This window comes from Pelodiscus sinensis, chromosome 1 (genome assembly GCF_052426305.1).
Source record: "Pelodiscus sinensis isolate ZL-2025 chromosome 1, ASM5242630v1, whole genome shotgun sequence".
In the NCBI taxonomy this organism is placed as follows: domain Eukaryota; kingdom Metazoa; phylum Chordata; order Testudines; family Trionychidae; genus Pelodiscus; species Pelodiscus sinensis.
This window is the reverse complement of record NC_143052.1, coordinates 61,693,160-61,717,282: the sequence shown is the minus strand read 5'-3', so window position 1 is coordinate 61,717,282 and position 24,123 is coordinate 61,693,160. Positions and strand designations below refer to the sequence as shown.

Below are 24,123 nucleotides of genomic sequence, written 5' to 3'. Positions count from 1 at the left end.
TGCAAAAATGAGTGGAGGATAGCCACATCCATATCCGCTGTTACAGATACCTGCGGATATACAGCAGATGCTTACAGATATGCAGGGCTCTTTTAATTGACTCTGCCCTGAATATGACTGATCTAGAGGGGCAGTTATTATCTCCATCGCTGACCCTAGAATCTGTGACTGTAGCAGAGATCCTCAGTTTATGAAGCATCTCCTGAAATGCCAGAGGTGCTTTCCCACTGAACAGGTGAGTGCAATGATTGGGCAATTGCATGTGCAATGGGTATGGAGAAAAAGCAATATAAGGAGATGACAAGAAGTAGCAAAGTATGGCCCCGCTATTTGTTTAGGTCATCAAATTGGCATGGGCGGTTGGTGCAGCTGGGGCTGAGGGAGGCAGGCCTTCAGCCCCACCTATAATCCCTCCCCCTTTGCTGAGGCTGTGCTCCCCAAGAGGGGACGCGGCAGGGCAGCATGCCAAGCGCTCCCCAGAGCAGCAGGGAAGGAAAGAAAAGTGGGCATCATACCGAGTGCTCCCCAGCCTCCCCACAGAAGCGAGGCAACACGCTGAGCATTTCCCAGCCTCCCTGGAGCACTGGGCAGGGGAGGAGAGGGGGCAGCACACAGAGCACTTCCCAGCCTCCATGGAGCACCGGGGAGAGGAAGACAGGGAAGGAACAGCTCCCGGAGGACTAAGGGAGGGCAGGAGGTGGTTCCAGCCTCCCCAGCCAGGAGCACAGGGGGGCCAGGTGCTGGGGGCAGCAACACTCCACCCCCCAGCATGCCAACAATAGGCTCTTTGGGGGCAGAGTGTGGGCATGGCCCAGCTGGCAATTTGGGAAGGCAGAGCATTCCCTTGCCTAACCACCAGACACCCCTGCAAATTGGACAAGGACCAAAGCTGGAGGAAAGAATCCACATGAATACGGACAATCTCGTCCAGGCTGAGGTGATCTCCATCAGAAGAATACCCCCGGGAGCAGCTTTTGCAATCAAAAGGCCAGTGTGACCAGCCTGGAGAAAACTTATCCTGAAGAAGACAGTCTGACTGACCTGGACTGCCTTTCACCATTAATAGTTTTTGAATAATATTGGAATCATATTTTTTTTTAAATCTATTAATGGTGAAAGGCAGTCCAGGTCAGTCAGACTTGTGCACTTCTGAAGAGAGCTTAGCTGGATAATGTACTTGCAGAGTTGACTGTAGTTCAGTGCAGATAACGTCTATTGATCTCAGCCATAGTTAGGCATTCTGCGTACCTGCCTACAAATCTGGTATAAAAGTTGATCAAACTTTGTGTATCTTTCCATATATCTTCCCTTTAATAAGTGTTCTAACAATGTTGTCTCCTGGAGAGTCCTACTAAATCATGGCAACCTAAGCAAACAAGAAATAACCAGGGGAGACCTGCAAGCTAGGAACCACCCTGTCATCACAGGTGTTAGTGTGTTCTGAGTGGAAGGGCAGTTCAGTATGAAATACATACTCGTTAATCTCAGAGGGTATGTCTACACTACAGTGTTATTTCGAAATATCTTATACCTTATTTCGAAATAACGCGTCTACACACAAAATGCCTGTCAAAATAGCTTTTTGCTATTTCGAAATAGCACGTCCACACTGAGTGGATGCTGAATCACATTTAAGGCTGGCTGGAACCAGGTCTGGCAGCACGTCAGGTCAAGATTTACTTTGTGTGGCTGCTGCCTGAGGCTATCTGAGGCCTGTGCTTAAAGGGACAACCCCCACTCCCTTCCCCTCCCCGGACAGCCGGTTCTCAGGTTTCCCTGCTTGCTTGCTTCATTCAATGAGATGTCTCTGCGTGCTCTGGTTGCCCTCACTCAGGACACCACAGCACTCTGCAACATGGAGTCAGAGCTGCCCCTGGGCACACTGGTACTTCTCTTGGACACATTGCTGCAAGCCTGGCTGCACTTTCTGCAGGCTGCCATCGAGGAGGTCCATCGGGGGGCTGCCACTATCCAGGAGCCATGCGGGAGAGCTTCCATCCTGAGGAGCACTAAGAGCCTCCCTAGTCTGCCCCACTGGGGGCTTGTGCCTCATTCCTCCCTCACATCCTTCCACTTACCCTTCCTGATGTCAAATAAAATACACGTATCTTTATGAACACAAACTCTCTTTATTTAACAAAACGGGGGGTGGGAGAATGAAACCCTGGTGAGACTGCGGAAAGAAGGCGGGAGAGGGGAAGAAAGAGGGTGGAAAGGAGAGGGGGAAACCTGGGAGGAGGGAGCTGGAAGGGGGAAGCAAGGGGAAGAAGGGGGGAGGGGAAGCTCAGGATTGGGGATCTCGCCGGACCAACTTGATTTTCATGCAAACCTGCTCCTGGGTTCGCATGTGGCCTTTGGTGGCCAGGCTGACAGCTATCCTGCCATAGACGGCTGCATTCCTCCATCTAGTGCGGAGATCATGGATGTTGGGGGCATTTCCCCCCCCCCCCAAACCTGAATAAGGTCCGTGATCTCCACCCTGGGCCAGGAAGGCGCCTGCCTTCTCTGGGCCCTGGCGGGCTCCTGGGAGCTGGCAGACTGCACCTGGGGAGCAGTGGCAGGCTGGCTGCCAGTGGCTTGCTGGCTCATGTTTTGGGGCCACTGGGTCGGGCAGTGACTGCTGGCTCTAGGCTGGCAGGCTTGGAGCTGGCACAGGCACTGTGGTCAGGGTCTACCCCTTTAAGGGCTCCGGGAAAGGGGGAGGGACGGGGTGTTCTTGGGAAGGCTGAAGGCCCCCCATTTCAAAATAAGTGTCTACACAGCACTTATTTCGAAATAGCAATTTCGAAATTGGCATTATTCCTCGTGGAATGAGGTTTCCAATTTCGAAATAAGCCCTCCACGGCTGTTATTTCAAAATGACTTTGTGTAGACATATCCAGAGATTAACACTTGGCTCAGGTGTTAGTATGAATGAGGAATAAGTCCTCCAATTGAAATGCACAAGGTCTGCTTCTCTAGTGCAAACAGAGTCTGTCTATATGGCTGTTGTAATTCTGCATTAAAAAAGTGTAACTATTTTTGCAAAAATAAACCAATCAGAATCGAAGCTTTGGAATATACAGTATTAGCAATCCTTATTTTGTCCTGGGTGTCTTACTTACAAAGAGTGTGAAATAAACAGCCAGAAGTAAATGCAAGTAAATTATACAATTTAAAAGTAAACAAAAAGTGAAAATTCTGTATGTTGTCTTGGGTACTTGTGCTTAGGGAGATGTGCCAGGATTATAAACTCATCTCTTCTATGGAATCCGTACAGTGGTAGAGCCATGTAGGTTCTCGCTGCAGTTCTCTTACCCTAGGAATGCAGGAGGAAATAGCTGTGTATCGTCAGGGACAGAGGAGAATCTACAGTAGATGCTCTTGTGCATCTTGCCTTCCCTCTTTGATTAATGTGTACTCCCCTTCCTGTTTCAATCACCTTTAACTACTGCATAGGGAACTGGCCAAAGAGGCAATGAGGGAGGGGGAATTGGAGCATATATTACCTATGAAGAGAGGTTAAAGCGACTGGGACTTTTCAGTTGAGAAAAGAGGAGACTGAGGGGGGATATGATAAAGGTCTATAAAATCATGAGTGGTATGGAGAGGGCAAATAAAGAAAAGTTATTTATTAGTTCCCATAATAGAAGAACTAGAGGACACCAAATGAAGTTAATAGATAGCAGGTTTAAAACTAATAAAAGAAAGTTCTTCTTCACACAGCGTGTAGTCAACCTGTGGAACTTCTTGCCAGAGGAAGCTGTGAAGGCTAGGACTATAACAGAGTTTAAAGAGAAGCTAGATAATTTCATGGAGGTTAGGTCCATAAAAGGCTACTAGCCAGAGGATTGAAAGGTGTCCTTGGCCTCTGTTGGTCAGAGGCTGGAGATGGATGGCAGGAGACAAATTGCTTGATCATTGTCTTCGGTCCACCCTCTCTGGGGCCACTGTCGGCAGACAGGCTACTGGGCTAGATGGACCTTTGGTCTGACCCAGTACGGCCGTTCTTATGTTCTATCAGTGAGCGCTAAAGAAAGAAAAGCTGTTCTGTTCAGATGAAAGAAAAATTATCCCATACTTGTTATCTGTATTTGAATATTTATGTATGCAAGTGTTAGGAGGCTGCAAAATGAGAGTAGATGGAAAGGAAGGCAGAGATTTTCTTTTGCTCTGACTCTTCTTGATTCTTTGTTTTGTTGCTTGTATGTTATGCTCATGAGGACATTGAAGAGAGCTGAGGCACTTACATGCTTTGCCAGCATGAGTGGGTGAGGCCTCTAGTATAAATGGAACATTCATGTTGAATTGTGAGTTTTGCTATAGCTTTCACTGGAACCAGGATTTCATTCCCTGTGGGTATTGATAATGGACATGTCACTATTGGAACTCATCCCTGTTAAAGGCTAACTAAATTTCACAGCGTGGATTATTTTAGTGTCCTGCTGGGTCCTCCTTAATCTGTAAAATTATAGGGCTGGTGTTATGTTCCATGAAGTTGCTGATACAGCAAGATGTTTGTAAAAGCCAAGCAAACCAAGGCACTAAGAAATTAATCTGTGCCGTATTATAAGCAGACTAGTTTGGTCAGTAATAAGAGAAAGAAAAGCTGTGTGTTTTAATATATTTAAACCCTGTCAACATTCTTAAACAATTATTCTCTTTTATATACAGGCGCATCTAAACAATTGTAGACTGGTCATTTTTTTTTAGAAATTTGTTAAAAAGATAAATATAGCTGATTTATTTTAAGTGTAGCAGAAACCAGCAGTTGTGATTCCTGATCTTGCTTTAAAATACCCATTTAGTATAATAGTAAACAAATACCCTCTCAGACCAATTCCATAGTTACAGGATTTACATGTTTTTTCTCAGCTATTTTGTGACACAACTAATTAAAAGCTCTTGCTTTATTCTCCTTTGAATGTAATAAAACCTTGCCTTGTTCTTTGTCATTCTAATCCTTCTCTTTAGCATTGACACATTTCTAATACCTCTTCAGACAGGCCAGACACTTCTGCCTCACATGTACAGAACCCACATTGCTCAATACCTTCTGACAAAATGGTTACATCCTCCCGTGGCTTGGAAGTGATAGATGCTGTCAAAAAGCGTTTTCCAAATGGCTTCTCTTTGTCACCTCTACCAGATTTTATCCTCCACTGTAGAAATGTGCAGTTTAATGTTGCGTTTCAAATCATTTTTGGCTGAAAAAGTGTGTAATGGAATCAGGGCATCCCATGAATACCCTTAACAGTAGGAGATGCCTTTTTTGTTTGAACACTAGATTCCCAACAGACCCACGATGGCAGTGAAATTACACTTTTGACCTTCTTCACTAAAGTGTTCCTTTCTTTTTATGATTAAATGAGAGTAACCAACAATGACTTTCTCTAAAATGCATGAGTTTCCCTCTTTTATATATTTTTTACAAGAGAGGATGCCTGGCAGTTCCCAGATGATTACCTCCTCTTAAAAGGGGACTCCTCTGCTTTCTGTGCATTCTCTCTTGTTTTTATATAAAAAGTATTTTTGTGCATTTTTAAAGGGAGTACAAGATTGATTTTCCCCCCATAATCCTTACTGGCAAGAAAAACTCTGAAAGGCAGTGATCAGTTACCCATTTTTGTTGCCTCATAAGCCATTAAAGGCAGAAAGTAAAAAACTTGCCCCAACTATTGCTTTAGGGTATTGCCACTGAATATGATAAACAGAACTTTAAATATATGAGAGAATGCATTGGACACAGTGTTCACATGCTCAGAGATTATTTGGTTGCCCATAATGTAATGCACAGTTGAGTCAAACTGAAATAAAAATGGGAATATTTTATGAAGAATCCCATGTACCCCCCTCTTATGCATCTAACCTGTGAATGTTTCCCTTCATATACATGAGCACTGAGCTTTAATCCATCCCAACTGCTGTGATTTCCCTCTGCACCATTTTATGCATGGATATTCTGGCACATCAGTTGCATGGCTTTTTAGGGGGGAGAGTTTATTAGACCAAGCAATACAGTCCATGGATAAACCTGGATTAACAGGTTTTAAAAACTTGAATTGATTTTTATTTCTTCAAATACATTTTTGTCTATTTCTACCAGCTCTAAGCTACTAAAATTACTGCCCTTATTTGTAGATCCATGTAATATTCTGTGAAAAGCACAGGGTGTAATTTCACAGTATTGTTTATGTAGGAGCCTACAATAAGGCGGCAAATTATTGAGCTTCAATATAGGGGAAAATAGGAGAAATTCTCTGGTCTGTATAATAAAGGAGTCTAATAGTGAACTAATGAGCCCACTGCCCTTAAAATATAACAGGTTTTGTTCTATTTATTTAATTTTTCTGGGATGAAGTGGTATTTTTTGGGGGGCAGAGAACAGCACAAAGCAAATGAGTTAGAAGAGAAATGGACACTAAAAGTAAATATAATTTGGGGCCTAAGGTATTTGGCAGTTCTTATTTCAATTCTTTTACCAAGTGCATTTTAAATTTCTTCATAGCTGATATAAATTAATGATCGCTATGGAACTGAAGTAACCTTGTCATCAAGGAATATTCTGTTAGTGTTGACATACTCATTCCCAACAAACATGAATCATCCAGCCACATATCCCTATGCCTCTGGCTGTACTATAATGTTTCACTAGTGTAGTTAGAATTAAAATGTCAGCATTAAATACGGCAGAACCAGATGGGCTGTGAGCACAATAGCCTCTCCAAATCCAATAGTTTTCTATTTAGCTAGTCCCTTAAAGTGACTTGCTTCTAGGACAGCCTCCAAAACATCATGTCAGCCAGTTGCATTCTAGTATAAAATCACACAGCCAGAATCCCACAACACTCTGGGAGCTAGCACTTCCAGAAGCCATTGTGCTTTATCACTCACACCTCCTTCACATGTGATAAAAGCAATCATGCTATAACTTGGTGATGCTGGTATGACTGCTTCGTGAAATAAAGTGCTACATAGTCCTGTACAATGTTAACAGCAGAGTTCCCCATGCTTTGAAGTACGTATATTCTATATGTTTCAAAATGGTTATTTTAATGTCCTTAGTTCCCACATCAGTCAACAAGATTGCTCCCTTAATTCAAGTCATTTTTCAAGTGACCATAGTACTGATACTGATCATACTGGAATTGAGAGCCTTATCCAAAGAACAGCCTCTTCTTAGGCAGCAGCAGCACCTTGAGGTCATGGAAGGGTCAGTGAGAGGGTACTTTAGTCTCCATACCCAATGAGGGCTGATCCAGTATCCTTTAGATTCATTGGAAACATTCCCTTCTACTTCAGTGAGTGCCGGACCAAGACTTTCAATCCATAGCTTCCTTGGAGAGATTGCTAATAAGCTTGCCAGTTATGGTATGATGTGGACTGACAGTAACAACCTTCAGTGACATGTAATTGTTAAATGGTTCAGACTGAGTACTGGATAGCTTGAGAGACTGGTAATGGGATATTGAGCACTACTATTGATCAGAGCTGTATTCACACTGGTGACCTATAAGTGAAAGCCTGATTGTCCCATTTCTAATCTCTTGAGCTATCTGGTCCTTCAGCCCAAGCTATTTTACTCCTATGTGCAGTTGTAACTCTCTTGCATGTTAAAATACATTATAGGTTTTCATATTTAACACTAATCAAATTCAAGGACATTCAGGACTTAGCTGCTATTCCATGCTAAATTTACTTCTTTGCTTTGATTGATCCAAGGTGCTCATGCTGGGCTGGACTGTTTCACACCATATGGCTGTAATATCTAGTCAAAACAAAAAATAGGCCCCTGAAACACTAGCTTTTGTACCTCGTAATTTCATTGTTTGTGTGCAGTTAGCCTCTTAAGACTCAGTTCTGCCCTTAAGTACATGCGTGAGACAGGCATCTCTTGAGCTATCAGGTTCTTCAGTCCAAGCTATTTTACTTCTCTGTGCAGTTGTAATGCTCTCTCTCTCTCTCTCTCTCTCTCTCTCTCTCATGTTAAGATAAATTCTAGGTTTTTGTATTTAACACACATAAATATTACATAGGAAACATTCTGGCATGTTCCAGGATGGGCCTGAGCCCTAAAATATGTTTTGATACAGATCACCTCTTAAATAGGTGGTTTTTTTAAACAATAGAACTTATAAGTTAATAGTCTAAAAGTAGTATTAAGATGTGTGATGTTTCTGGCATTAGCTCCTTCAGACCAAATTTATGATCAAAAGAATCCTTCTGATTCCTTCATTTAAGATAGGAAATTCTGTTAACATCTTTTGATTATTGTAGTGTGACTCACTACACAGTATCAACATGTTGAAACTCTAGGTGAGGGGTGGGCAATAATGTTAGAACAGAAGACTACTTCACAAATTTTTGAAGTGGCCTCTGGCTGTCCTGGAAGGGGTCGGGCCAGGACACTTTCCATGCTCCCATGCCCACAGACCCTGATTGACCTGGGGTGCAGGACCGTGTGAAATCTTTGACCCCCATAGAGGATTATGAAAACTGGAACAGCTAGCGGTTCCTTCTAGGCGCCACACGCCCCTGGGACGAAACTTTGCATGCTCCCTCCGCCCCCAGGCCAATCAGAGCCTGGGGACGTGGGAGCACGCAATCTCTCATCCCCTGTCTCTGCCCTGCAAGGAGTGTGCTGCACCTATAATGAACCATCAGCTGTTCAAAACACCTGGCAATTCATTCTGAGCACCGAGTGCCCCTGGCAAGGGGAGAAACTTTGCATGCTCCCCCACCCACAGGTCTTGATTGACTTGGGAGCAGCAGGGCAGCCATGTGCTGGATCAACCAGCTTGGCCAGCTAGATCCAGCCATGGAAGCTCTTACTCACCCCTGCTTCAGTGTCAGACTGTTACTCATGAGTCAAATCCAGATGAAAGGGTTATGAAAACTGGCTACTGTATTGGAGCAGTTGTCTGTTTCAAGCCCACATTAAATTAACCATTAGCAATAAATAAAGCAAATCTGCCATTGCAAGCAACACTCAGGGCTTTTCTTATTTCAGTTTTGCAAATGAATGTATTTAATTTCTGGGCGTACTGCAAATCCTCTTTGTGACCTCCACCAAGCCGTGTTTATTAGACTGGAATAGGGAAGGAAAAATATCCCAGACCCATTGCCAATGTTCCCTCTAAGATTTTCCATACTTGGGTGGGTTGAATTTTCTTTTGAGTGGATTGAAATTTCTTATGTGCAACACCAACATGGAGGTAACGTATGGATGTGCACCCACCAGTACAAACAAAAACCATAGGTATAAATATATATTTTAAATGTCCCATAGGTGTGGAAGAAAATATATTAAAACAAGGGATAATTAACAAGGAGCAATTCTTATGATTATTCAATATGAAATCAAATAAAAAGAAAATTAACACTACCCTTGGCTGAAGAAGTAGGTTGTGCATACGAAAGCTCATGATACTATTTATATATTTTTGGTAAAGATGCTACAGAACGCTTGGTTTTTTAAGGTCTTTATTTTTTTTTTTTTAGTTACCAACTAACAGGGCTACTCCTCTGAGACTTTGGAGTACATGTATCATCATCCTTTCTAACAGACAGATGCATGTTTCAAAGATCTTGCAAATAAGGTTTCCTACTACAAAACAGCTAGCATGACAGCTAGTACTTGCTACTTCTGACTTGTAAGAGTCAGAACTCTAGTATATAGCAAAGATCTGGCCTTAATGCAGTGTAGTTTGCCATGTATTAATTAGTAACACAAGATTTAAACATTAAGATCAGAGTTTTAGATATCTGCAACACTCAAAAAAAATTCTGTTAAAAGACTCTTTTTCTTTCTTACCGTAAGCCATTAACACAGGGGTGGGCAATATATTTTGATGGGGGAGCCACTCAAAGAATTTGGTAAGTGGTCAGGGGCCACACCCTTCCCTTATATTAATGGAGGAAGTGTGGGGGTCTGCGATGGAGGTGTTGGGTGCAGAAGGGAACTTGGGGTAAGGGATCCAGGTGTGGGATCTGGGAGGGAGATTGGATGAAGTAGGGGATCATGGACTGGGATGAAGAGGGAGTGCAGGGCCTGGGAGGGAGTCGTGGCCTGGGGCAGGGGCACAGGAGTAGGTAGAGGGATTTTGGCTCTGACCAAGGATAGCGGATCAGGGTGCAAGGTCTGAGGGGGGTTGTGACCTGAAGTGGGGCATAGAAGGAGATGCAGTGTCTGGGAAGGTGTATGGAGTCTGAGAAGGTTTGGGTTACATGGGGTAGGAGGGCAGAAGGGAGGCAGAGGGTTGGGGGAGGTAGGGAGGCACTGAAATGCCAGAGATAGAGTTCTGACTGGGAGACCTTACCTGGCTCCAAGCCAGCAGCCCAGCAGATTCCTTAGCCAGGGTCCCTGCCTTCCAACCCCAGCACGTGCTCAAGGGAGCTGCAAGAGCCATGTTTGTTGCTCTAAACCAGGGCCCTTTGTTTGCGGCCCACGCTGAGGTTTGGGTTTACATGGGGCTCAACATGTGACCTGCAGGTGGGAGCCAAAATAAAAAGGTAGTCAATGTAATGGTCTTCTGTTAATATGGATTTTAGTAGTTAAATTCCTGGACTGACATTGCTCATTAAAAGTGCTGTCATACGGGTGGAAATCAGGTAAATATTGCTTTTTATTAATGTCAGCAGAACTGACTTAAATGGAGCCTGTTTACTGTGTAGTCTTGCCTTAATCTTTGTATTCATGCCCATCAGTGTGAAAGAAGATATTTGCATGTATATGCAACCACGCTTAAGTTGCAGCCCTTGGCATGTGCTGTGAGTATCATTGTGGCCACTGGAGCTTCCAAAGTTGAGTAGCCCTGCTCTAAACTGAATGCTGTGAGCTCGGGGCGTGCGCGGGGGGTGGGGGGCAGGGGAGATGGAGGAGGGGCACTTCATATGCTTCTGGTCTTGCAAACAGGCAGCTGCTATAGGTCAAAACCAGCTAATGGGAGCTACTGAGGGCGGGGGCAGCATGAGAAGCCTGTCTCCCCTCCCTCCAGGCTCTCAGCATTCAAAAACACACACATGGCCCTGCACCCAGCTTTCCTGAGTGCCAAGTGGGAGCGGGGCAGGCAGGGAGCCAGCTGAGGCTCTTGTGGCCAGATCTGGCCTGCACATCACCTTTTTCCCAGCCCTGCAGTAGCAGCTGGAGCCAGCTTCCTCATTTATAGCAGAAGCAGCTGTTGGTGCTTCTGCTCCTCCAAGAGGGCGGGGAGTGCCCTGCCCCCCTCTTTCCCCAGCCAATCAGCTGAGCTTCCTGCCTGCGCAGGAAGTTCTGAACCTCTGTGTGAGGCTCCGAACAGGACTGCGCGGGTGCACAGCTTACAGGGAACCTTGCCCATTGCTAATTTAAACTCTGCTCAGAAGAAGATTGTGCAAAAATATCTCCTCAGTGCTCTTCCCCCATTTTAAAATGATTTACTTATTACCACAAGGGGAATCCCTCCCCACACAAAAAATAAAAGGAATTTCTGATAGTAATAGCAATGGGATTTAGCTTTCATGAAACAAATGATATGCTGTAGGGTGGGTTTCTGTGTGTGTTGCCTTCTAGCTATATTTGCAGCAATAAGCTCATAGTTTCTGTCAAAACTATCCTTCCCTCTCCCCATTTTCCTCGCCCTACAGACTCTTTGTAACAGAAGTCCTGCGTTCTCTGCAATACAACTTCCAGGCATCCCTGCTCATTTCCACAGAAACCCTACAATCCTACCCATTTCCCCCCTGCATTATTCCATTGCATTATTTGCAACATTTGAATATTAGCTGGTGGTTTGTATATTACATTAATCCAATATAGCATGAAATGACTCACAGGTATGTTATGTATTGTAGTGATGCGATAGAGCTAATTGTGTAAAGCAGTGCTTTAAGGATTGTTCTTCAAGGAGGGTTTGTCTTTTTAATCTCCACTAGGGTTCATCAAAGTGTTTGTGGACATAGAATATCCTTTGATGGCTTTTCAGCCCCAGTAAGATAGTCTGTGTAGGACAGCAGTCAACAAACTGATTAGATTATCAGAGGAGTAGGATATGAATAACACAAGTACATAAAGGATCACAAAAGAAAGGACTGATACAATTTTAGGACTGTAAAAACTTGAATAAAAATAACAATAACGGGTCTTGTGTACGCATACTATAATGGCAAAATTGGAGAAATCAGAATAGTGTTAAAATGTTAAGCTGCTCTAATGATCTAGGTGGGCAGATCTAACGATAATAAAATATTTGGGAGCATGTACATATTCTCTAACCAAAGTATAAAGCATGTTATGTGCACTACTTAAGAGGCTGAATAAATAATGAAAAGGTCTGAGACTAAAATTCTATTGTTAGAATAGATACATGAACAATAAATACAGTTGAAACATTATGGACTAAATTCTCCTTTAGTGCAACTTCTATTGGCTAAAACAGGTACACAGAGGACAAATGTGACATTTTATTTTATACAGATATATTATAGGGATGACAGAAGAATGTTCATTATTTGGTAGAATTTTCTTTTCTCTGTGCTGTTTGCAGAAATGTGTGTGAAATCTGCCAGATGATATATAGCCATCCCATTACCTGTCTTCTTCTGGCAGGTAACTAGTTAGATTTGTGTTAAACAGGATTTGCTTTGCCATTTCCATTTGCTGCGAGAATGGAAATGTTACGATATGCTATATGACCAATCAATAACTGGAAAGTGCATTGCATGAGTCATCTGAAACCAGCAGGTTGGAGAATGTTCGTTGTTACTGGGATTAAAGCTTGCAAAGGGTGGCTCTGCAATCAGTAAATCTGCAGCACCTCCTCTGAGTGTCTGGCTTTCACTAATAAAAATAGACCCTGTATTCTTGGGTTGAAATAATTCCTGCCCTTATTGTTTGGCTGCCTGATTTTTCTGAGCTCTAATGAAGTGAATTTGCCATAAGCAAATCTACTGCTTTGCCATTTGACCAAAAATAAAATGAGACAAGAGTTTGTATCTTGTTTTCATAATCTTTTTTTTTGCGGGGGGGGGAGGAGCCTTTTTTGGTCTTGCTCTGGTCCAAGCAGAATAAGCACCCAGCAATGTTAGAAACAGACCATATGTCCCAGTATTTTCTGTAGTCTCTACTAACAATGTTTTATAACAATAAAATTGCAGGGCTATAATAATCAGGAACAAAGAAGTTATCCCAATGTCTTCAGAATTCACGCCTGAGAGTGAGCGTCAGCGACTACAATATCTGGTAAGAGACCTGAGGGCTGTACTAGCTGCTGCTGCTAACTGTTGCTGTGGTGTTCACAAGCATTGTTAGGTAACATTTTATTATAGCACGTTTATGAACAAACTGCTTAGGGTACATAACTCATTCCTGTTATTTATTGTACAAGGTATAGAATGTAGCCATCTTGACATTTGGGTGTGAAACACACTGGTGCATATTTTTTCCCCTTGTTTTATTAGCATGACTCACAAAGATCTCTACCTAAGCTGAATCTACCATAGAGGTGGTCTCATTCAGTGTGGGTAACTATGAATCAGGAGCGATGGATAGTGTTTAAATGTTAAGCTGCTCTAGTTTGCTTAGGGCAGCAGAACCCCCTGAAGTCAATGATTAGCTGATGAGAGATAGATGCAGTGTGCAAAACACTCGTACCCTAGATGCCATGTAACAAATAACCAAATATATTTTGAATTTCTGACTCAATCCACCATTTTATTTTTACACCATTGAAGCTAACAGTTGAGCCCGCTGATTGCTGTATCACATATGAGATAATAAAAAGTAGGCATTGCAAACAGATTTCTTATCTATTACAAACCGGTCTCTTTTGGTTTGCCTCTCAAGAGTTAAAAGTTAGTGCAGCCTCCTTATTAACTGGGTAAGTCAACGCCTACTGTCCTGCTGCATAATACCTTTTATGTTTAGCCTGGTCCAATTGTCATAGTATTTGGCAGGGCAGATATGCAGAGTTGTTAGGGGTTTCTTAAATGCTTTTGAATGAAATGCCTTTTTGTTTTTATTCAGATTTAAGTCCTATTCCAGTTCATTGCTTGAGTCTGAAATTTTCAGAGAAAAGAATTACTTTGGGAAATATTCATATTCAGAGAGCCAAACACAAAACAGGCCTAATACATATTTATGCTTAGTTATATTTAAAATGATTTGTTTTCCTATAAAATAAAGGGAATCTGTAGTATCTTGGGAGCCTGGCACTTCTCTGGGAAATAAGAGATAAAGCACTGCCTACAAGGGATTTTTGCTCTTTTGATGTCCTTTCTGGCTTATATGTGAAAACAGCAACTGATTTGAAAAGCACTTCTGCTGTTTCCCCTGGAATTTTCTTCACCTTTGTTTATTTCATTTGTATATGTAGCCTGAGCCCGGGGTATCATGTTCAAAGGAAATACACATAAGATAGCAAAAGCATGAAACAAAATTAGAGATAATTTCAAACATTCCATAAGTAAGACTTCAACTTTAGTATAAAAACAAAACAAGGTAACCACCTACCAATACTTTGAGATACTTAGAAAACATCTGTTTTTTTAAGGCGAACCTCAAAACAACTCCATGTTTTTTTGTTTACCTTAAATAAACACCTCACTCCAAAAAATCCAAATGCTTAATTAAAATGTATCTAAATTATATGAAGTTCCTGGTCATCCTCATCTTTCCAGGGCCCTCATCTGGCTCTTTTCATCCTTATGTCGCTGGAAACCAATATTCACTGCACTCCCTTGACTTAAGGGTATTTACTTGGGATTTGTTTAGATGCACGTGTCTGGCTTCCCATTTAAATGTAGTTTCCCAGTTCCCCCTCCCTTGTACACTGAACAACACAATCTGCTCATTCTGGTCTTTTTAGCATAAATATTTCTCTCTGCAGTTGTCAGTGCCTGTAATATTACCTCAGTCGGAATATGTGTTTAGTTCAAATGAACCATAAATCCACTGCAGTCTTGTCTCCTCCAGAAATACAGAAGAAAGTGGCCCAGTTCACTGTTGGAACTGGAACTAGAACTGGTTTAACAGTACAGGAAAACTTTTAGACATCGGATTTTCTGACCAATCCAAATTATAACACAGTTTTAGTATGGCCTGTCCTAAAATATCCATGAGAATGACCCTTCTGGATCACTTGGGCTTCCATTCGTAAACTGTCTAGTAAGGAACAGCCTCATCTACTGTTACTACTTTAGTAGAAAATTTAACTAAATGCAGACCCTGGCTTTCATTGGTTCCATAAAGCTGTATGGATATTTGCAGCATAAGCAGCATGCTCTGTCAATGAGTAGAAACTTCTTTGAGCTTCCAGTTGCAGACTCCCTCCTATCAGGCATCTACTCTTAAAGTTACAATAGCTAACCATGCAGACCATATAGCAAAAGGTGTCCAAGTGTTACATTTGCATTCCCTTCTCTCTCCAGATTCACAGCACTTGGGGTTGTTTTGCTCTCAGATAGGTTCCATGCATGTAGTAGACCCTTCTCTAGACAGGCTTTTGCCAGCCTCTAACGTGTTGTCCTTTTGCTTCAAAATAGTGAGACTGTGCACTGATCTGTTGCCTTCTGGAGTTTTCTGACACATCAGCATTTGAGCTAGCAAAGAATGTATCTGTTGAGATTGGCTGTTACCTTTTGAAGAGAGTTTTCATTTGAATGTTCCATATTTTGCCATTTAGTGTGGTTTTGCCACATGTATTTTACCATGTATTCCCTTTGGAAAGTTTGAGTACTATCAACTAAAATGTATTGCAGAATGGTACATTATCATTTGCATTATAAACATACTTAGAAATCGGGGCTAACCACTGTCTGTACATAGTTTAAGGCAATGTTCCTGCCTCAGAAAGTTAGCAGTCTAGAAAGACCAGGAGTAGGCAGAAGGAATTGTTCTTGTTTCTTTTAGTGGTTGGGGAACTGTGCCTCAAAGAGATAATATACCTTGCTCTGCAATATATAAGTCTGTTCTGGAGCTGGGAACTGAACACAGATCTCTTGAGTATGTCTAGTGCCATAGTCACAAGATCATTCTTCCCCTCATATAATTCTTTTAAATAGATATTTCTCTGTCCAAAAGGTTAGTTTACAAAGTACTATCTGGTGTATGGCAACACTGTATGATTTGGGGAGGGGGAGAGCTCCTTTCAACTTCCTGATAATCAGATGGTATGGTTTTCTTCCAAAATATCAGTTTTGTCTGTATGTCTTACTCTCACGTTTCTTTACACATTCACCTCAGATCCAAATCTTCAGATGCACCAAAGCTCTGCTTGATGCACCGGGCAAAAGGAAGCGCAAAGGTGGCTATAAGCTACTTTTTGTGTCCATCTGGTGCTAGGGAAAGCCAGTGTCAGTTCTATGCCAGTTGGAAACTTTACTGTATTAAGGGAAACTACAACTGTCCACTGAGGATCTGACCCTGGAGACTTGTTTTCTTTGTCTAATGTTTCCCCCTATTTAGATTCCCTGTTGTTTCGCTTGAATATGGATCCAGCCCTAGTAGTCTTCTGCGTGCATCACACTCAACTCATTCTAGTTTGTCTGGGGTCAGGCACTAAAATGTACTTCAGAAAAATGTACAAGGATAACTGTCCTCCTATTAAAGGAATAGTAATATACCTTGAAGCTTGGCTATATGTGTGCGTAAAAATGCCAGCACTGATAACACTATCGGTTGCAATGAAGCTTCTGATGTTAGATGTCAAAATGATACATTCTATAACATGACTGAACAAGTCGGTATCAAACAACTTCACAGAGAGAATTGTGAGCACATGAATGCACTCTACAGCCTAATTTGTTGGGATATTTATACATAAATATGACTTGGTTTTCACATTTGCTTTGCAGATCAATTTTAATAAAAAGGCAAAAGGGAAACCCGCTACTTGAAAGAAAAGTGACTCACATTTCCATGTGTGGGATGCTTTCTACATGGCTAACTGTTAAAAGAACATAACTAAGGGTGAATCTTTGATATAGCCAACCATAAAATGGCTGACTCCAAAAGCACATAATACAGAATACTGTAGATTTGTGCCAAAGCAGATAGTAATAAAGATCAAAATGGTGGAAAATGTTTTTTGTGCCCTAAAACTAGAATAGTATAGTGAAGCCTTTTTAATTACATTGTTAAGGATACAGAAAGTAAAGTATTTGGTATTCACTGAGATTGGTTGCTTTTGCTTTTTTTTTCTGTGAAGTATATTTTTCTCTTAGCATTCTTTATAACCTAGACTTAGTATATGCAAAATCATTGGTAAATGTGGCATATTATCACTGCTTAAATGTTATTAGAATCGATTGCCATTTTGCTTTTGTTGATCAATTACAGAGATTTTTTTTGTCTGCTTGTGGATCTCCTTTAAAGAGCTGCAGATGTTTAAGGTTTTTGTTGTGTATGTGTTTTCTTGTACTATTGCAAAAGCCAATCTGCTACCCAGGGAAGGCAAAGAGCCATGCTTTGTAGTGAAGAAGGAACAGTTTTAAGTCAGTCTGAAAGGAGTGAATCTTGGATTTTATAGTAGCATATTCTTACCACTTTATAGAATTACCAGGGAAACATCAAGAATAACTGCAAAAGAAATGTTCCTTCACATAAGAATTCAGCTCACATGCAGACACCAGCAGCTTCCAAATTCCTCTTCTCCTTCTGTTTTACTGACGTCAAAAATACTAGAATCAAGTTAAGATTCTGAGATTATAAATCAACCATTGAGGGTTGGCTGCAGAAGAGAAATCTTATTTGAACATTAGCAGTCCACTGATAGCTCTGCCAGCTTTATTAATCTTATTTCACGTGTGACCTTACATTTTCCATCTGAGTAAATCTTTATGAAATGCATTCTTTCACAATCACTTTCCCTTTGCAATAAGGGAAATTCTTGTTTTCCAAGAAAAAAAAATATTGCTAAAAGCCTTTTTAATTTGGTTTCTTTTGGACCTCTCTATAGTATAACAAGCAATTTTATAATCCATGGGTGAAAAACCCATAGGTGTTAGGTTTCGTTGTTTTTGTTTGTTTGTTTGTTTGTTTTTAAAACAATGCTGTCTTTTTAACTTCAGAGAACACCAAGCTTTGACTGCATTTATAAATATTTGCTCAAGATAATACAATTTTTAAAAAATGGAATCAGCAAGATTCCAAACTAAATATGGATTTCACTTTTTAACATGGCAGATTAAAAGAGTAAATAGTGGAAAATCCCAGCCAAAGTTGTAATATAATATTGAGTTTCTGAAATTTATTTAGAAAATCAGGAAAATATAAAATTCTCTATTAAAATTAGCAATCAGGTTTCTGTCCCATCTCTGAGCTCTCAGAAATTACCAAATATATTTAATAGTGCAATTTACTAAATTAATGGTTTTAGACATGTATAGTTTTCAATAAAAAAGAAAGATAAATTCAATGATTGTATGTAAATTTACATATAGGATATCTAAAATACTAAAGTAAAAGTATAGAAATCCTCTTCTTTAGTTTTGACATCACTAGATATTTTTTTAAAATCAGTACAGGTTGGACCTCCCAGGTCCAGCACCCTTGGGACTGACCGATCTCAAACGAGGTAGTTTGCCGGACCGGGGAAGGTCAATTCCAGCTGCTCTGCTGCCATCCTGGGCTCTCCTCCTGATCACCAGCTCCTGCTCCCCTCACAACTGACCACCCCACAACTACCACTAGGCTCAGTTCAAAGCCCCGATGTTGCCAGATCAGAAATGTTCTAACTGTAATATCTCAACAGTATTTCTTTTAACAGAGAACAGAGATCCGTCTGCATGGACTTTTATGACAATATTTTAGGGGAACTTCATTGAAGATTACAGTTATGAAATACAGTAATGTTGTTCTGTGCTGAGAAGGGATTTGGTGGAACTTACAAGCTTGAGAGTTGGGCCTTGAAAGTAGACTGCAACCTAGTCAGCTACTCAGAAAAACATCTGCCTTGATTCCATTTCAGTGAGCTGGAGGTTTTTCCCCAAAAGATGTCTGGATAAAAGAATGGAAGCAATTGATTTATTTTAGGCAAGAGTTGTGATGTGTTAAGCCTGACCTAGCTCCCACTGAGTTCAGTAAGTTCATGCCTTAAATGGAAGGAATATTTTATTGTGACCTATTTGTACAAGAACTGTTGTGTAGATCAGTAAATAGCACTCCCAACTAGTCACTTTTCATGAGCACTAGATTTATGACATACCTAGAAACTAATGCCAGCTCATTTGATCTTCCCTGAGTGCAGCTGCTCGTGAAGATAAGGCAGATTTTATACCCTTAGCCAGCTGAACAGGACAAAAGGGGCCATTTTCAGAAGGGTGAAGGAAATGCAACTTCTGTCTGTCTACTGTAGGCCCAATGATCCCTGGTAAATTTGACTTGTTTGTCTCAGGCAGGAGTTCACTGTCAATAAATGCAGAAAACCCATCACATGTAAATTATCATTAAATGTTTCTTTCATTTGTCCTTTTGCTGCTGCTGCTTATGGTAGAATGTGGAGAGGAAACACAACAGTTAATTATGTACATGAGCTCAGATATAGTGTTAACAGATTCACTTTTCACTTCAGGGGATTTCGGCATTACTGCCTCCTAGGACCCAAATGAAAAGGAGTCATTTAGTCTGATATTGGTCCGCATCACAGAATCACCATACCCTTTAGTAACACTGGGGGGCTGTGCCCCCTGCTCGCTATGCTCACCGACCCCCCTCTCTCTGGGCATAGGTGTCTAGCTGGGGGAAGGAGGCAAGAACGGGCTGGGGGGTAGGTGTCTGGCCAGAGGGAAGGGGGACAGGAAGCAGGCTGAGGATGTGGGATTTCAGTGGAGGGTGTGTGTGAGGGGGCTCGGGGCATGAGGCCCCAGCAGGGCAGTGAGTGAGGGTGTTGGGTGTGCTGGGTCTTGGCAGGGTGGTGAGTGAGGGGGCTGGGATGCGGGATATCGGCAGGGTGGTGAGCAAGTGGATTGGGTGCAGGGTCTCAGCAGGGTAGTGAGTAAGGAGGCTGGGGCCACTCTGGGAGCCCATGCTGGCATTCCTGCCTCACCCCCCGCAACCCGAGACCCCAACCCCCTACCCCCTCACTCACTTGCTGAGGCCCCCCCCCCAGCTCCCTCACTCACCAGCTCCAGCTCAGCCCCCCTTCTCCCCTGATAGCAGAGAGCCCGCACTGGTGCTCCAGCCTCACCCCCTTTCTCCTCTCTCCCCGTGAGGTTGAAGCAACAGCACTAGCTTACTGCAGGGGGCGGGAGAGAAGAAAGCCCCGAGACTCCCTGCATGCTGCCGTTTCCCTTCTCTCCCCCAGCTAGAGGAACAGCAGGAAAATCCTCCTTGAAGCACGTCCCTGTGCTGCTGTTCCCCCAGCCATGGGAGGGGGAAGGGAAGCAGCAGTGCATGGGGAGCCTTGGGACTCCCTCCCTCCCACCCACAGGAAGCCAGTGCTGGTGCTTCAACCTCGTGGTGGGGTGAGGTGGTAGAACTACCATATGTGAGAGGGCTGAGGGTGTGGAGTCTCAACTGAAGGGGGACTGAGTAAGGGGGCTAGGCCTAGCACCAGGAGGGGCTGAAGCTGATAGGGCTGTGGGGGAAGAGGCTGGTCAGTGAGAAAGGTGACTAGGACCAGGGGGCAGGGCCGGGCAGCCAATGGCAGCGGTAAAGGTGGCCAGGGCGGCTGGTGGCAATAGTAGCATCATGGTGAGAGGAGGGGCTGCAGCCGGTAGGGTTGTCGGGGAAGAGGCCGGTCAGCAGGAAAGGCAAGGGTGCATATTCTGGGCATGGTCTGGCCAGCAGCAGTGGTAGCGTGGTGCGAGGAGGGGCTGCAGACTGCAGCGGAAGGATCTGGAGCTGTCTGGAGCTGAGGGCGAGATGACACCAGTGACGACGTGATGTCACTTTGTCATCCCACAGGAAAGAAAAATGTATATATAGAGAAAGATTAGCAAGCAGTCTTTGGTCAAGGGACTCAGGCTCTCAATAGCTCAAGTGCAACAGATCAAAACTGAGGAATATTAGCAGAGCTGTGTAAATATTGTTAGGGTCAGCCCAAAAACATTTCAGCAAAGCTGTTTCTGCCAGAAAATTGGGAGGGGTTAACTGAAATTAAATTTTCTGTGAAGGGTTTCTGATTTCCACACAAAAGAATGATTATTTTAAATTGAATTCCTGAAAGCCAAAACATTTTGGCTGGAAACAGAAGTATTGTGATTCTGAAATGCCACCACAGTGCCTCATGGGAATTACAATTGTGGTGCTTCATGCTCTAGTTCATTTCTATGGGCCAGGCTCATTGAACAAATTTAAACTCCCACAATGCACTGCCACCATGCAGTTGCCATGATGAGTTCCATCACAATACTGCCTTCTATCACCAAGAACTGACACCGTGGTGCATCATTTAGGAAGATGCAGTTTAACCTGGCACATAATGGAAAATGGGAAAATGAAGCACCCAAACTACAACTTTCATGAAGCAGGACGGAAATATTTCAGTTGTTGGCTGAAAATTTGAGCAGGGGTGCAGACTCCATTTTCTGACCAGCTCTGGTAAATGTCCTTACCCCACTGTGGTTGGATCTGTGCAGCATGAATAATTATTCACTTCCAGGACCAGATATACTCATAGTACAGAAAATATTTTATAACCCAGGGTTGGTTTATTATCAGCAGTTTGTCAGGAACTAGTATAAGTTTTTAGCAGGAAAAATAGGTCAGAACTGCTTTGGTTTTTTAATAAGGAAAGCGATTAATTAAAAAAGTGCTACAAAAATGGAAACGGGCTAGCTGAATGAAGACTACAGGTACCATGGTATGTTGGTAACACTAGATTGTTGCTGGTGCTGAACTAGGGGGCAGGAGCCTGGCTGTGCACGCACGCTCTCTCTAGTTCAGCAGCTATAAAATGGGATGATAATTAAGGCTGCGATTCCATCCTGCAGGTAATGGATTCCATGACATTCAGGAATCGTTATGACTACTTCTGGGGCAGGGCTGCTGGAGCAGCAACTTCCAGAACAGCTGATGGGTGGTCAGCTCCAGGCCTTCCGGAACAGTGGCTGGCGTTGGGCGCTGGAGTAGCAGCGCTCAGCCCTTGCCTCAGTAGCCACTGTTTCTTGCCCATGACCTGTCTGTGACTTTTGCTAAAAATACCCATGACAGGCATTATCATCATGGCTAAGATTCTATCTGCCTTATCAAACTGCCTTGAGTTAAATGGGTGACTAGTGCTATAAAGCTGCTAAATGTTGGTATGTTAAAAGTAGGGAAGACATAGAAGACTTGGCGGAGATCTCACTCCTCTAAGAAACAGAGTAGTGGAGAAATCTAATCCAATACTCCCTAATCACCAAATAGTCATTCCCTTCCTGCTTTTATGTATTTTTTACTGTTTAAAAAGAGGCGATGATCCTAGCAAACAGTATTCGTACACAGGAATACAAATTTGAGACTATCTCATACAATATGAATGATTTTTTTAGTATGAAATGAGTATGGTTTCTCGTTTTTTGCCCATAGGCTTTCATGCAGCCCCACTTGCTGGGAAACGAATTCACTCATTTAGAGTTTCCAAGGAGGGTACAGCGCAAGGAAGTTGGGAAGAGGATGCTCTACAGGGACTTTAACATGACTGGCTGGTAAGTGCATGCTGTTGCTGAGCCCTGAAAAGGGAAAAAAGTCAGTGTAAATCTGTCTAAGTCAAAAGTGTGCATGTATTGTGCAAAGGATTCACCCTCTGTGTAACTTTTCCTTTTTACAAGTCAAAACCTTAAATAAATCAGAGATTGTTGTCTAGTGTTATGACCTTAGTCTTGGAGTGAGATGATAGAGAGGCAAGACAAAGGACATACCATGTGACTCTTTCATGTGTTTAAAATCATTATTTTATAAATATGGTAGTATCTGGTTTAACATTCATTTTCTTGAATGATGTGCCGCAGAAGTGCTTGTAGGGTAGATTACCCTAGACTTTTGAAAGGAATTGGATATGGTGCCGCACGAAGCTACTGGGGAAAAAGAAAGTTATTGTGTGAAGGGGCAAAGTATTAAAAACAGGTAAGTGAAGGGAAACTCAGAGGAGAAACAAATGATCAAATTCCCTTTTGGCAAAGGGTTAACAGCAAGGTGAGTCAAGATTCTGTAATAGTTATTGCAGTGTTTAATATATTTATCATTTCTCTGCAAAGGGGAATGAGCAGTGAGGTAGCCAGATTTGCAGGTAATCCTATTATTTAAGTTAGTCTAGGTAGAGAGAACATAAGAACGGCCGTACTGGGTCAGACCAAAGGTCCATCTAGCCCAGTATCCAGGTGCCCCAGAGAGGACAGACCGAAGACAATGATCAAGCTATTTGTCTCCTGCCATCCCTCTCCAGCCTCTGACAAACAGAGGCCAGGGACACCATTTTATCCCCTGGCTAATAGCCTTTTTTGGACCTAACCTCCAGGAAATTATCTAGCTTCTCTTTAAACTCTATTATAGTCCTAGCCTCCTCTGACAAGGAGTTCCACAAGTTGACTATGCGCTGTGTGAAGAAGAACTTTCTTTTATTAGTTTTAAACCTGCTACCCATTAATTTCATTTGGTGTCCTCTAGTTCTTCTACTTAGGGAACTAATAAAGAACTTTTCTTTATCGGCCCTCTCCACACCACTCCTGATTTTATATAGCTCTATCATATCCCTCCTCAGTCTCTTCTTTTCTAAACTGAAAAGTCCCAGTTGCTTTAACCTCTCCTCATATGGGACCCATTCCAAACCCCTAATCATTTTAGTTGCCCTTTTCTGAACCCTTTCCAAGGCCAAAATATCTTTTTTGATGTGAGGAGAGCACATCTGTATACAGTATTCAAGATGTGGGCGTACCATAGTTTTATACAGGGGCAGTAAGATATTCTGGGTCTTATTTTCTATCCCTTTCCTAATAATTCCTAGCATCCTATTTGCCTTTTTGACCGTCACTGCACACTGCGTGGAAGTTTTCAGAGAACTGTCAATGATAACTCCAAGATCTCTTTCCTGATTTGTTGTAGCCAAATTAGCCCCCATCATACTGTACGTATAATTGGGGTTATTTTTCCCGCTATGCATTACTTTACACTTATCCACATTAAATTTCATTTGCCATTTTGTTGCCCAATCACTCAGTCTGGTGAGATCTTCTTGGAGTCCCTCACAG

At 42.4% G+C, this 24,123-nt stretch overlaps 1 protein-coding gene across 1 annotated transcript in view; it reads left to right on the top strand.

Annotated features, from left to right (window-relative positions):
- PPM1H (protein phosphatase, Mg2+/Mn2+ dependent 1H) overlaps positions 1-24,123 on the top strand; it is a 194,412-nt gene that overhangs the window by 119,791 nt on the left and 50,498 nt on the right. Inside the window, exons 5-6 of the mRNA XM_075930876.2 lie at positions 13,114-13,198; positions 22,466-22,584. Coding sequence (XP_075786991.2) covers positions 13,114-13,198; positions 22,466-22,584 — 204 coding nt within the window. The remainder of the gene's footprint in view (positions 1-13,113; positions 13,199-22,465; positions 22,585-24,123) is intronic.